Source organism: Microcaecilia unicolor, chromosome 10, assembly GCF_901765095.1.
Source record: "Microcaecilia unicolor chromosome 10, aMicUni1.1, whole genome shotgun sequence".
NCBI lineage: Eukaryota > Metazoa > Chordata > Amphibia > Gymnophiona > Siphonopidae > Microcaecilia > Microcaecilia unicolor.
Window position 1 is genome coordinate 179,644,832 of NC_044040.1, and position 14,922 is coordinate 179,659,753.

The 14,922-nt window shown below is 42.7% G+C and overlaps 1 protein-coding gene across 1 annotated transcript in view; it reads left to right on the plus strand.

Moving 5' to 3' along the window:
* Positions 1–322: 322 nt before the first annotated feature.
* Positions 323–14,922, plus strand: part of TM4SF4 (transmembrane 4 L six family member 4) — a 34,428-nt gene continuing 19,828 nt past the window's right edge. Inside the window, exons 1-2 of the mRNA XM_030217074.1 lie at positions 323–798; positions 10,158–10,247. Of these exons, the coding sequence (XP_030072934.1) occupies positions 625–798; positions 10,158–10,247 (264 nt within the window). The 5' untranslated portion in view covers positions 323–624. The remainder of the gene's footprint in view (positions 799–10,157; positions 10,248–14,922) is intronic.

A 14,922-nucleotide genomic window follows, 5' to 3' on the forward strand; every position in this document is an offset into this window, starting at 1 on the left:
AGTGCATGGATAGTACATATTGACCTCCCCTATAGATATGCGCATGCTATGGGTGCTCACTAACTCACGTGGCATGTTTCTAGAGCATTCTGCTTGCTTTCACCTTTTAAATACCACACATCTGGGTAAATGTCTCTACAGGGCAATGAGAAGAACCATGTTGTAACCTGCAACTAGTCCATACCAGCTAATTCTAAATTCCGTCATACTTTATTTATGAGGGTGTGGATGAAATGAAAAGGTCGTAAAACAGTGATAACCCTAAAGTGGGAAGGGGTTATTGTATTTTTATCTATCAGTAAAAGACATACCAGCCAGAGTGTCTTGTCCACACTAGTAGAATATTAACAGGGGTTATTAGTTGTCATGGGAGAAGGAGAAGTTGTACAGCATATAATCTCATTTAGAGGTGCTTAAGATCGACCTCATCTTCTCCAGATCCTTGTAGGAGCAAGGAGCTTTGCTGCTGATCTGCCTGAAGGGTTCTACATCGAATCCTCTGAAAGCCAAACAGGATTGAATTCAGCCCCATCAACTAGGTCACTCCATTTGCTTCTCTCCTGATATCATCTAAGAACATCTTCCATTGACTTGGTTTTCTTGTGCTTTTTCTTGGAAATTGCCATGTGTTCTGGAGGTTGTGCGAAATGCCTGGGGATCTCTCTTCTCCCTCTGGCTGTGCTGTGCACACTGGCCAATATTTTGCTGTTTTTCCCTGGGGGACAGGTTGCAGATGACAACTCACATATCACCAATGAGGTCTGGTACTTTGGAGGCATCCTGGGATCTGGTGTGTTGGTGAGTAGCTCTTGCATTTAATTTTTTGAAACCTTTTGCATTGCATCTACAAACTATATTTCTTAAACGTATAGCTTAGTTGCTACTGTATTCATACAAATCAAAAACTGAATACATAGCTGGAATAATAGTAATCCTTTACCTTCTGCATAGTCTGATCTTATTATCTGGAAAGTGCCAAAAATTCATTACATGATATTTCATTTCACAGCTTAGGAAACAGGCAGAGACCCGTGGCTCAGTTTACCTTCTGAAAATGTCTACTTATACTGGAGGGAAGAATACTGTCAGATTTCTATTTGGCTTGCATCTGTGTCAGAAGGACTGCATTTTGTGTGGCATGCAATGTGTACTTTAACTTTGTAAAAACACACATCAGTGAGCAAGGTCCAGATTTGATAGGGCAACCTTCCAAATGCATTCAAAAGAGTGGATGATTTTTCATTTATGAGATTCAGTCATTAATTCACTGTTAAATTGCACGAGGATGATAACATTGTGAGGAACTCCGTGTTACTATATATGATGGTTATATATTAAAATGCAATCATATCTTCCCTCTCTAACCGTATCCGTTTTCATTCTTACAGATCTTACAGGGTCTTGTATATTGAACTAGGTAGCACACTTCCTTATCTTATTGCTACAATGTTACTTGTTGTATGTTCCATCTTTGCTACTGAAAAGCCCCTGTCCCTAACTTCCCTCTCTCATATCTTTTAGCCACTCAGTGGTGATTAATACTTACTCTCTCAAAAATTGTATGAGTCCAATATTCAGTCTTGGCAGCTAGAGGGTTTTTTCAAGTATCAGCCACATTGTTTAAAAAAAAAACATTTATATTTAATGTCGATACATATACAGTCAGCAGCACAGAATACACAATTATGCTGCTGACTGCCAGCAACTATGTGAATCTAATTACTTTAGCAGAGGGACAATATCAAAGGTGGGGGTAATCTCTTATAGACTCACAAATCCAAACATCATACAAAATTCAATGTAGAAAATACCACTAAGAACCTCAGCGACGACATTTTTTCCCATAAGCCGTCCACTTATGACTCACTTATACTCATCATTGGTTCTAAATAACAGAAGTAGTTCCTTTGAAAATTCATACGTTTTACTGGTACTTCTACAAGTTTAAATATTTTGCAGCGTCAACATTTTTTTGTTTTTCGAAAAATATATTTAATCATCCTTTGATGAATAATAAATATAACGCACTTATCTCAGTTTGATGGACCAACTGCCCGACATGAGCCATGTTTCGTAACCTGCTTCAGGAGAAGGTCCTGCAAAAAAATCAAATTGTTACTCAATAAGCTAAAAAAAATCTTGCAAACATTACAGCTTAATATCGCCAGATGCCCATTCTTACCAAGAATTTAACTGCAACGATGATGGCGTCATAGCCTAGAGCATTTTCCATATTGAATTGTGTATGTTGTTGGGATGTGTGAGTCTATAAGCAGCTATATGAATGGCTGTAATGTCTACCTTTTTGCTGGCCTAAATGTATTTATTTATTTATTTACTGGGATTATTAACTGTCTTTATGTCAAAGAGATTCACCCATTATTATTATTATTAACATCTGTATAGCGCTACCAGATGCACGCAGCGCTGAACATCCAACATAGAGAGAGACAGTCCCTGCTCAAAAGAGCTTACAATCTAAAAATAAGACAGACAGACAAAACAAGGACAAGGGAAGTACTGGGTGAGAAGGAACAAGGGGAGGGCAAATTGAGTAGTGGCTAGGAGTCAAAAGCAGTGGTGAAAAGGTGGGTTTTTTTAGCACAGATTTGAAAATAGGTAGAGATGGAGCTAGACGTATAGGCTCAGGAAGTCTATTCCAGGCATAAGGTGCAGCGAGGGAAAAGGAACGAAGTCTGGAGTTAGCAGTAGAGGAGAAGGGGGACGACAAGAGAGATTTGTCCAGTGAGCGGAGTTCACGGGGAGGAATGTATTCCTTAAGAATGCATAAACCTCCCAGATTCTGTATAGCATGACTTAAGTTGCACACACAAATCTGCTCATATTCAGGATTTGTGCATGCAATTTAATTAGCTAATAAGCCAATCAGCACCAATAATTGCTAATTAACAAGCAATTATTGACACTGATCGGCATTAATTAGAATTTATGCATGCAACTGTCTAAGCGTATTCTGTAAAGTGATGATCATAAATTCTAAGGCACAGAGCTGAAAAGTTGGTGTGGCCATGGGCATGCAATGGGTGGGTCATAGGCATTTCTAAAATTTATGCGCGTTGTTATAGAATACACCTGGTCCACGCCTAATTTAAGTGTCAGTATTTATACCAAACTTTATTTGGCATAACTGCCATGACTAAATTTAGCCACACAGATGAGTGCTTGACGTATTCTATAAACTGTGACAAACTTTAGGCATATTCTATAAAGTAGCGTCTATTTTTTTCGGCGACAATATTTTAGGCATGATGTATAGAATCTAGCCCAAAGGGGGTAATTCTCTGTAGCTCGCCTAAAGTTAGGTGGCAGGATGACATGCGCTGAGTAAAAATTCTGTATCGCTTAATTGCCATTCTAGAATACTAGCATAAATCCGTAGTTACACACCTAATGCCTATCTCAATGGCTGATGTAAACGCACACACCTAACTGCTGTCAGTTAGATGCACAACTGATAGCATTCTTTAACCTGCATGCATAAGTGCTAGATACACCCCTGACCTGCCCATGCCCTTCCCAGATCCATGCCCTCTTGCAGTTGCTCACAAGACCACGGGATGCAGCCCATATAAGTGCCGCAATCAATGCTGACCCTGGAGATTCAGTGCTGGGTTGTTTCCATTGACTGACATTGAATATTCAAGTTTATTTCCGCTGGCTCAAACTTAACCGGCTAAGTGACTATTCAGTACTGGCCGGTTAAGTTTATAGTGGCCAAACATAGGACTGCTACTTAGGAAGTCTGATTTAGTCACTAAACTTAGCCAGCCAGCGCTGGAATATTTGCGGATAGCTGGTTAGCTGCTATGTGCTAACCACCAATATTCCACAGAAATAATTCCGTTGAACATTAGTGGTTAGCTGGCTAAATGCTATTTAACCAGCCCGGAGCCGTTCCTGGCTAGTTAAATAGCACTGAATATCAGCCAGTATGGATATGGTGCACTCAGGGGGTCTGTTACTAAAACTTAGCTTCAGTTATCTGCAGCAGGGCCCATTTTATTCCTATAGGCCCTGCTGCAGATAACTCAAGCTAAGTTTTAGTAAAAGACCCCCTCAATTTATAGAATATTAACTAAAGGGCAGTTATGCACATTACTACCGAAGGCCATAAAAACAACGCAAGACCTAACTATCTTCCGAAGACTGCTGAAAACTGACCTGTTCAAGAAGGCATACCATAAACATCCATCCTAAACACTAAATAATAAGACTGAACATGAACTAAACAAAACCGAACTCTTATCAATTGACTGACTAACCTCAATACTATTAAGGAACAAGCACTAACACTTTAACTCTTATGCCTTTATAATTGATGACCTAACAAATGTTACAATCCAATCTATCACTCAGGAACCTATATGCAATACCATAATGTATTCTTCTTTACCATGTATGTATGCACCTTAATACAATACCATTTGTAATTCTGTTACCCGGAAAGGCAACCGCCATTGCGGTAAATGTAAGCCACATTGAGCCTGCAAATTGGTGGGAAAATGTGGGATACAAATGCTACAAATAAATAAAGAAATAAACACTACAAATTAGTGCCAATTAGGACCAATTAGTACTAATTATAGCCAATTATTTGTTTGTAAACTCAATTAGCAGCTAATTTAACAATTAAGTTATGCACGCAACTGTCAATATTCCAAAAAGCAAAGGGAAAATCAAAACTTCCAACACCAGCGCATGCAAATCTCAAAAGTGGAAGGAATAGGAGACACCAAGACGTGGTGAAAAACACTTCGCCCGATATTCAGCGCTACTTAACCATCCAGAACGGCTGCTGACTGGTTAAATAGTGCTTAACCAGCTATCTGCCAATATTCAGCAGTGGATAACTAATAATACTAATAATAAACAGTGAAAATCACAGTAATAAAAAAATAAATGCTGAAAATCACAATGCTATAAAGGTGAATATTTATTTATTTATTTATTTGTAGCATTTGTATCCCACATTTTCCCACCAATTTGCAGGCTCAATGTGGCTTACATTTGCCGTAATGGCGGTTGCCGTTCCCGGGTAACAGAATTACAAATGGCAATTCGTTTAGGTGTATACATACATGGTAACATACAAGGAACATGATATATATGGAACAGATCATGGAATATATATATACCATGTGCATACATACATGGTAAGGAAGAATACATTATGGTATTGCATGAAGGTTCCTGAGTAATAAATTGGATTGTAACATACATTAGGTCATCGGCTCTAGAAAGTCCCTATTCGACGTAAGGTTTAAAGTGGTAGTGCTTGATCAATAATAGAAAGGGTTTAAGCAGTCATGTGATAAAAGGTCAGTTTTGTATAAATCGTGTATAATGTTATTATTTAATATTTAAGATCTTGAAAAGATCTGTTTTCAGTAGTTTTCGGAAGATGGGTGAATATATATATATATATATGTTGTGCCAGACACCCTACCTGTTTTTATCAAGTCTGCATATGCAGCAATCAATAAACACAGTGTTTTTCACCACATTGGATCATCTTGGTGTCCTCTTACTTCCACTTTTGAGATTTGCTCACAACTGACAATCAAACATATAAACGGCGAGTGACCGACTCACTCGCAAATGCGCAGTAGAGACTTCCCTCTCTGTCCCGCCCCCGCGTCAATACGTGATGTCGAGGGCGGGACAGAGAGGAAAACTGCGCCGCCGAGGTTGATACCGCTCCCACCGCCGTCGGCCTTCCTTCCCTGCCTGTGTCCCGCCCTCGCTGACGTTACGTCACAGGAGGGCGGGACACAGGTAGAGAAGGGCCGACGGCAGCTCAGCTGATGTGCGTGCTGCGTTCCGGCGAATGAATGTGTAAGTTTAGTAGCGGAGAGAAGGTCCAGGCCGGGTGGAGGGATGGCGGCAACTCCAGGGGTAGGGGTGGGGGTGGGGGTGGGGTAGGGGGGGACGGTAGCGGTGGCGACCTCGCGGGGAGGGGGGAGGGAGAGGGAAGGAAAACCCCAATACCAGCCTGTTTTTACGGGCTCAACGGCTAGTATTCTATAACTTCTCATGCTAAGCATTAAATCGTGTATGCGAGTTTATAAAATTAGGGGGCTAGTTTTTATGTTTATTATAAAATGCAATATGCTGCCTGGCTTACACAGATCACAGCGGTTTACAAAACTAACAATAATTTTTTTTAAGAGAAAAGAACTCCAGAATATTAAAAGGATAGACCTGACTTCAATCTCTCAAGGCACTCATTCACCTAAAAATAATTATTAAAAACAGTTATTAAAAATATTGTCCTCACATCACAGATACCCTATGTCCTCTTTTATCAGTAAAATCAAATGCCTGCTGAAGATAAAAAAATTTAAAGCTTATCCTTAAATTTCATTAAATTCATTTCTGCACATAAGTCCCTGGGTATATTATGGTATATTATTCCATAAAGAGAGTGCTAGACAAGAGAAAGCTCTTTCCCTCACCCAGTCTTCCTTTCTGTTTCTTGGGGGGGCACTACCATTCTGTACCCTGCATCAATCTGACTACTCTACCTGGAATATCGTTGCTAACTGAACAGTATAGATTGGAGAAATACCCTCACTCTAGCCCAGGGGTTCTCAACCCAGTCCTTGGGACACACCTAGCTGGGGCCATTGAGCAGTGGGGTGGGGGTGGGGATAGGGTTACCATATGGCTCCAGAAAAAGGAGGACGGATTGAGCCAGCCGGGTTTTACTTCCATTGCTTTCCAAAGCAATGGAAGTAAAACCCGGCTGGCTCAATTACTTCCATTGAAAGCAATGGAAGTAAATCCCGGCTGGCTCAATCCATCCTCCTTTTTCTGGAGCCATATGGTAACCCTAGGTGGGGAGCAAGATTTCACGGGCCCGGCTTCCAAGTGGAACCCGGCACTAGAAGATTCTGCTCCTTTGATCTGTCTCTCTCCTGCTCCTGTGTGTCAGGACCCGGGTGATTGCATTAACGAGATAATCCAGCTCCCGCTCACAGGAGCAAGAGAGTGATAGACCAAGGGAGGAACAGACACAGAAAGGTAAGGGGGCAGGGTCAGTGGGAGCCTGAGGGGATGGGGTGGTGGCAGCCCGAGTAGAGGGGCAGCGGCGGCCCTGCCCTGGGCCCAGTTCTGTCTCTCAACAGCCCTGTACCCAGTGACGATCCTAGGTCGGCTGCCACCCAGGGCGGATTGCCGATGCGCACACCCCTCCCCCTGGGTGCAGCACGACACCCCCCCCCCCGGGTGCATGCTGCTGGAGGGGTGCAGAGAGCAGCCGCACGCCTGTCGGCTCCGCTGGCTCCCTGCTCCCTCTGCTCCAGAACAGGAAGTAACCTGTTACGGGGCAGAGGGAGCAGGGAACCAGCGGAGCCGACAGGCGCATAGCCACTCTCTGCACCCCTCCAGCGGTGTGCACCCGGGGCGGACCGCCCCCACTGCCACGCCCTTGGTACGCCGCTGCCTGTACCCAGCTAGTCAGGTTTTCAGGATACCCAAAATGAATATGCATGAGGTAGATGTGTATGCCCTACCTTCATTGTATGCAAAGATCTGCACTAAGCCAATCTAATATAACAATTTTCTCCTCCAATATTCCAATGTGTCTCACTGGGATCGTAACCACCTGCTGACACCACTCCTCCAACGTTCTCCTCAAACGTTCCAATGTGTGTCACTGGGATTGTAACCACCTGCTGACGTCAATCCTCCAACATTCTCCGTCCCCCCTCCCTCCCAGTTTCATGGTACCCTGGAACTGGGAGGGAGGGACAGAGGGAGGGGGACCCTGGAAATGGGAGGGAGGGAGGGGGGCCTGGAACTCGGAGGGAGGTGGAGGAGGCAGGGGAGAGATGCTGCACATGGATGGATGGAGGGGGCAGGGCACAGAGGACGTTGCCTGCATATGGATGAATGCAGGGGAGGGAGGGGACCCTGAAACTCGGAGGGAGGCAGGGAGGGGACGACCCTGGAACTCGGAGGCAGGAAGGGGGACAACAACCCTGGAACTTGGAGGGAGGGAGGGAAGGGACGACGACCCTGGAACTCAGAGGGCGGGAGGGAGGAGGGACCCTGGAACTGGGAGGGAGGGGGGACCCTGGCACACGCTCTCATGCTCACACACACACACACACTCTCTCTCTCACAGACACACTCGCACCCAGTCTCACTCTCTCTCTGTCACACACACACACTCGCACATTCATTCTCTCTCTCTCACACTCTCTCACACACTCACACACTCTCACACACACACTCTCTCAAACATACAAACTCCGAGGAAAACCTTGCTAGCGCCCATTTCATTTGTGTCAGAAACGGGCCTTTTTTACTAGTATTCTATAAAGGGCGCTCCGTGCTGAGCGCCTTTTATAGAATGCTAGTTTAACACAGATTTCATGCCTAACTTTGGACACCAGCCTTGCAAAATCTGGTGTAAATGCTAAACGTTTTTGGACTGCTTTTAAAGTAAAATTTACAAAATTTGATAACATTTAACAAAAAGCCAGTTACTACATTGAAGGGTGAATTACTAAATTGAAAGTTGAATTAAAAAGTAAGTGTGATAGATTGATGAAGATTTGCACATTGTTGCTCTGGAAAATCTAGTTAAAGCAACGTTGATGCTGTGAACTCTTATGATCCTTATAAGAACAATATTAAAATGTTGGAAATATGCTATAAAATTTTGTAAAACAGTTGGAGAAGCACATGAAGGCATTTTGAAATTTGAATACTTCTGCTGCTGCATTGTGTATAAGGATGCACATGCCTGGGACAATTATTAAGGTGCCTAATTTTTCACAGCTGCACACGCAAATGACAGTATTTGATAAAATTGTGCCTAACTCCAAATTGTTGTCAATTAACAACAATTATTGATTGTTAATGGCTCAGTAACTAATTAGCTTGTGCACAGATCTGAGATCTGCACCTAAATTTAGGCCCCCAACTTTGGGTGACCTGTATAGAATCTGGGAATTAGTACCACTGAAAATCATGGAGAGGGTAATGGGGGTAATTTTATAAGGTAGGCGCTGATTATGTGAGTAAATGTTTACAATAAAGGCATATATGCTCGTATCTGTGCACATACATATGTACACACCTTAATTCTGCCTAAATGTATTCATATCCCCGGATTTGTATGCGCAATTTAATTAAACAAGCCAATCAGCGCCAATAATTGCCACTTAACAAGCAATTATTGACAATAATTGGCATTAATTTGAATTTACGTGCAAAACTGTCTAAGCATTTTCTGCAACATGATGCAGTTGCATAGTTGAAAAGGTGGCATGGAATGGGTGGGTCATGGTCGTTTCTCAAATCTATGCGCATGGTTCTATAATGCACCCAATCTGCGCCTAATTTAGGCATCAGGATTTACACCATGTTTTACTTGGCTTAACTGCCTGCAACTAAATTTCGTTGCACAGATGGGCACTCGGCATATTCTATAATCCACATGGAAATTTAGGCTTATTCTACAAAGTACGCCTAAATTTAGGCGTACTTGATAGAATACGACTAGGTGCATGGATTTTTTTAGGTGCCATTTTTAGAATCTAGCCCATAAAGTACAGGAGCAGAATCTGGGTGGGGCATAGGCAGGATCCATACTTAAACATGTAATTTACAAGTTACGCATTTATTTCTGGCATTTTCGTGCAAGTATTTACACCAGGTCTGTGGCCGGCTCCCCCAACCCTGAGCCATCATGATCTCCCCAATACTACCCTTCTCAGAATAATCTGGGTAAATGGACTATTTGAAACTACTCCCTTCCCTGCTGGTAAAAATACCTCCTGTCATTTCTTTCACTTATTTGGTATCACATCAGGATCTACTATTTTTCACCCTCCAGAAGCTGCTGCCCTAGGCAACTGCCTGGTTCTGCCTAATGGTTGAGCCAGCCCTGATTTTTATGGGATTGTTCTGGGAGGGATGGTGTTGTGGTGATCTTAATTTTTGAGTTAGCTTCTCAAGATCTCAGTGGACGGGAAGTAAGGAGCTGAAAATTAATTGAAGGGGGTGCTGTATGACTGAAAGTTTGCCCCTTGCACCAGCCCTGAATTATCCTACAGTCTGATTTTGGATCACTTATCATTACAAATCTTCTTTTTTCTTTCCCCCCCCCCCCCCCCCTCCAAAAGATGGTCTTTCCTGCTCTGGTGTTCCTGGGTCTCAAGAATAATGATTGCTGCGGATGCTGTGGCAATAAAAGCTGTGGAGAGAGATTTGCGGTAAGTTAAGTTATACTTCTAGTTATATTTGATTGGATTTTCTAAACCACTTTAGCTGCCAGGGCAGAGCAGGGTGGTGTGCGTAACTAAAACATAAAGAAAAAGGAAAGGAACTGCAAATGTTGACAGGAAAGTGATACAATCACACAACTCTTCAGCGCATGCACCAGACACAATCCTCCTACAGAAGTCCCTAATGCTCAATGTTATGACCAGGGGCGTAGCCAGACCTCGGTGGGAGGGGGGCGTCCAGAGCCCAAAGTATGGGGGCACATTTTAGCCCGCCTCCCCCAGCCACCACCCCTCCCCCACCGCTTCCGACCCCCCCCCCCCCGCCACCCCGCCCCAAGGTACCTTTGCTGGTGGGGGTCCCCCGCCAGCTGAAGCGTTTATCTGTCCCACACTGGTCTCACACTTGCTTCCTCTTCTGTTTTCAGCATGCCGTGCACTGCACTGTCGTTTCCAGCACCCTTAGTGGATGCGCATAAAAAATGAAATTACCGCCCAGGCCACGCGGTAGCTGCGTGGTAGTTCAAAATTGACACGTATAGGACGTACGTACGCGCCTACACAGCTTAATATCACTTATAATGTTCTATTACGTATTGTGTTGACATTGTAAATAGGGTTGAACAGCCGGTGATACTAAAGGGAACAGAACACTACAGCAATTGGATTTAAAGCTAAGTGGTATCTGAGTACACCGGGGCTGGAAATATAATGGTCATTTGGTAGATGAAATCTATTATATAAAAGAGATAGCAAATAATTGATCTAAAAAATTATAGACACATACTGTCTGGATTGATATTGAGACACACATACCCTGTTATGAAAATTTAGTAATTTGGATGACAAACATTGCATTTAGGGTGATGTGTGAGTGTGATGGAGTTTTTTCTAAGCCATATGATGGCAAGCCGAGCTCAAACCTTATAGTCTGCAAGTTCAGGCTGGTTGGGTGGCTAAACTGACTTTTTTTCTCCATCAACATATGTGGTTATATGAAAATTTGAAAGCAGTGTGAGTGGCAAGCATTACTTCTACGCAGCTGGTGTGAGGCTGGGTTCTTGATTTTCAATTATGAATAGTATACCATGTCATACTTAGTATTGTTTTTGAATATTTTTACTGCTGTAATTGTCTATTTCTCATGTTTGATCTATTCTTACTGTACACCGCCTTTGAGTGAATGCCTTCAAAAAGACGATGAATAAATCCTAATAAATAAATAAATAATTAAAGGGCCCCCTTAGTGTTTTCATTCTCTGTACAAGCAGCTATACACTGTACACTCCTTTCCTTGTGCACAGCCAAAATTACAGCAAAGCCCTACCCTTTGTCCCCTGAAGATGCAGCTTTTCAAATATCATTAAACATAATCAAAAGTGGCAATCATGTAAGTTAACCAACTTTAACTAAATCCACTTAAAAATATAGATCAATATCACAACAGCTACTCAATTCAAACTTAATACATATTCCACTGATCGAAACTAAATATGCCAATGAGTATAATCAATATTTAAATATTACATATAAATGTAGCAATAATATACAACAGCTTAATATGCATTTACCCAAGCGGTTAGCTTGGCAGAGTTTAAAAAGGGGTTAGACGGTTTCCTAAAGGACAAGTCCATAAACCGCTACTAAATGGACTTGGGAAAAATCCACAATTCCAGGAATAACATGTATAGAATGTTTGTACGTTTGGGAAGCTTGCCAGGTGCCCTTGGCCTGGGTTGGCCGCTGTCGTGGACAGGATGCTGGGCTCGATGAACCCTTGGTCTTTTCCCAGTGTGGCATTACTTATGTACTAAATCACTATCATAAGTAAACAAAACCAACCCCCCAAAATAATCGATATTTAGCACAATTCATGTTCTTCTCTATTCACCAAAAGTAGTGTGCAAACAAAACACCTCATATTTGTTAGAAACTTGTTTTAATATATACAAAAGCCACAGTATTCAGTTACTTAGACTTCTGCAAAGTTCAGGTAGTAAACAGTTCCAAATGGCAGCCCAATATGTGCTGTGTGTCATTCTTAAAGAGACACATTAGCAGGAGGAGAAATTTATATGTACAGAGACAGAGAAAGAATATTATGGAACATGAGATTTCAAAAACACTGAACTCCAATATCTCCTGGCTCAGCGAATTGGGCTACTGGCCTAGATACCACAGACAGCACGGCGGGATCAAAATGTCCAGGCAAACTCGCTTCCATCCGTCTGTGAAAATAAACCAGGAATAATTCAGTGGTTTTCATTCTCTGTAAAAGCGGTTATACCTCGCCCTTCTTCTCCTGGGGAAGTAGCTTTCCAAATGTCGCCAGGTGCAGAGTTTTTAATCCTGCATTGGGGAGCTGAAAATGTTCTTGATTCCATAGTCAGCTCCCAAAGTCCTGCTCTCTCTCTGTCTCTCCAAATACAGCAGATGGAAATCCCACAGAAACACAGGAAAGCCAGCAAGCCAAGTATTACTCAAATGATTTACAGCGGAGGATGAACAGCTTGGAGTCCATATCCACTATCCAGTGACTTCTTAGCTAATTCCTGGCTACTCATCCAGATCTCCTGACCTAAACCAGATCAACTAACTGTCACAGCTTTCCAGAGAAAAGCCAGACAGATCCTGGCAGAACTAAGCTCTCTCTGTCAGTTTCAGATCAAGTCTAGAGTGGAACACAACTGTAAATTCAAAGCAAGAAGACAAAAGGGATAATTCTGTACAGGTTGCTTGAAGTTAAACACCGGGATCACGTGTGCATAGCGTGAATTCTATATCGGCAATCACACATGTAATACAATTCTAAAGTATATTTGCAGTTATGGGCCTAAATTTAGGAGCAAACACACTACCTCAATGGCTGATGTAAATGTTCACTCCTAACTACATTCAATTAGGTGCGGCACCCCTGACCCATCCACGGCACTCTCAGGTCCACACCCCCTTGCAGTTGTGCACTGCAGATTTTGCATGCACACGTTGTACAATCTTGACTAAGGGCAGTTACATATGTAACTGTGACTCTGGGCAAGTCACTTAACCCTCCATTGCCCCTGGTACAAAATAAGTACCTGAATATATGTAAACCGCTTTGAATGTAGTTGCAAAAACCTCAGAAAGGCGGTATATCAAGTCCCATTTCCCTTTCCCTATTTGAGATTCTACGTGGAATGTTGCTACTATTGGAGATTCTAGATGGAATGTTGCTACTATTGAGATTCTGTTGCTACTATTTGAGATTCTACATGGAATGTTGCTATTCCACTAGCAACATTCCATGTAGAAGCCTGCCCTTGCAGATCAGCAACGCAGCCGCGCAGGCTTCTGTTTCTGTGAGTCTGACGTCCTGCACATACGCAGGCTTCTGTTTCTGTGAGTCTGACGTCCTGCACATACGTGCAGGGCGTCAGACTCAAAGAAACAGAAGCCTGCGCGGTCGCATTGCTGATCTGCAAGGGCAGGCTTCTACATAGAATGTTGCTAGTGGAGGAGTAGCCTAGTGGTTAGTGCAGTGGACTTTGATCCTGGGGAACTGGGTTTGATTCCCACTGCAGCTCCTTGTGACTCTGGGCAAGTCACTTAACCCTCCATTGCCCCTGGTACAAAATAAGTACCTGAATATATGTAAACTGCTTTGAATGTAGTTGCAAAAACTTCAGAAAGGCGGTATATCAAGTCCCATTTCCTCCTTCCTTTTACAAATTAGTGCCAATTAGATTTTCCCTAATTATATTAAACTTTCAAAAACAGTTCTGAAATTGGTTTACTAAAAGTATACCTATGGACACACAGGTTGACAGGGATCCTTTTACTAAGCTAAAGAAAGCACTAGCGCGCTTAGCGCAGCTTAAAATGGCCTATAGCGGGACACGTTCAGACATCCTGCAGTAAGTTCCAAGTTTGAACGTGCTACCTGCGTGCTAAAAAATCTTTTTTTATTTTTTGTAGATGGGGGGCAGAGATTAGGTGTTCCTGCACTCGTCAGTTAGCATGTCTGCATTGCCGTGTGCTAAATGGTTAATGCAGGATTACCACTTGAGTCCTTACTGCCTACAAAATAGGTGTTGGTAAGTGCTCCTGCGTTAATTCTTTTTAATGGCCATGTGCTAATGGCAACATTAGCACATAGCCATTAATAGAAAAAAAATAGGAAATTGTCCATTTTCTGGAAAAATCTGCATAGGGGTGCAGTAAGGGGGAGATGCATTCAACTCCCTGCAAGAAACCTGTACCTTTTCAATCCCTGTTAAAGCTGAAGGATTCTGAAATAGGGAGCCATGAAGGAAGGAAATCGCATGCAAATGAGCTGCTTGCAAAAACAGCAAGCAGCTCAGTAGGGAACAAGCCAGTCGGTAAGCTGCACATGCGCAGAACAGTCAATCATTAAGTGTGGCTGCTCTGCACATATTAGCTTACGATTCCCGGTGTCTGCTGCAAACAGTAAAATGGCTGCAGAGCCCTTTTTTGCATTCATGGCTGGTTTCCATGCTCGCTAAATCAGTTGAACCGGTCAAAATCTCACGTTGTTGGCCCAGAAAGTTTTATGCATCTCCCCTTAGGGCCACTTTTTACCACAGCTTAGTAAAAGGACCCCATAAATAGGTAGATATACATAGAGCAACAGATAGCTAGGATATCTATATAGTTTTTTTGGTATCCA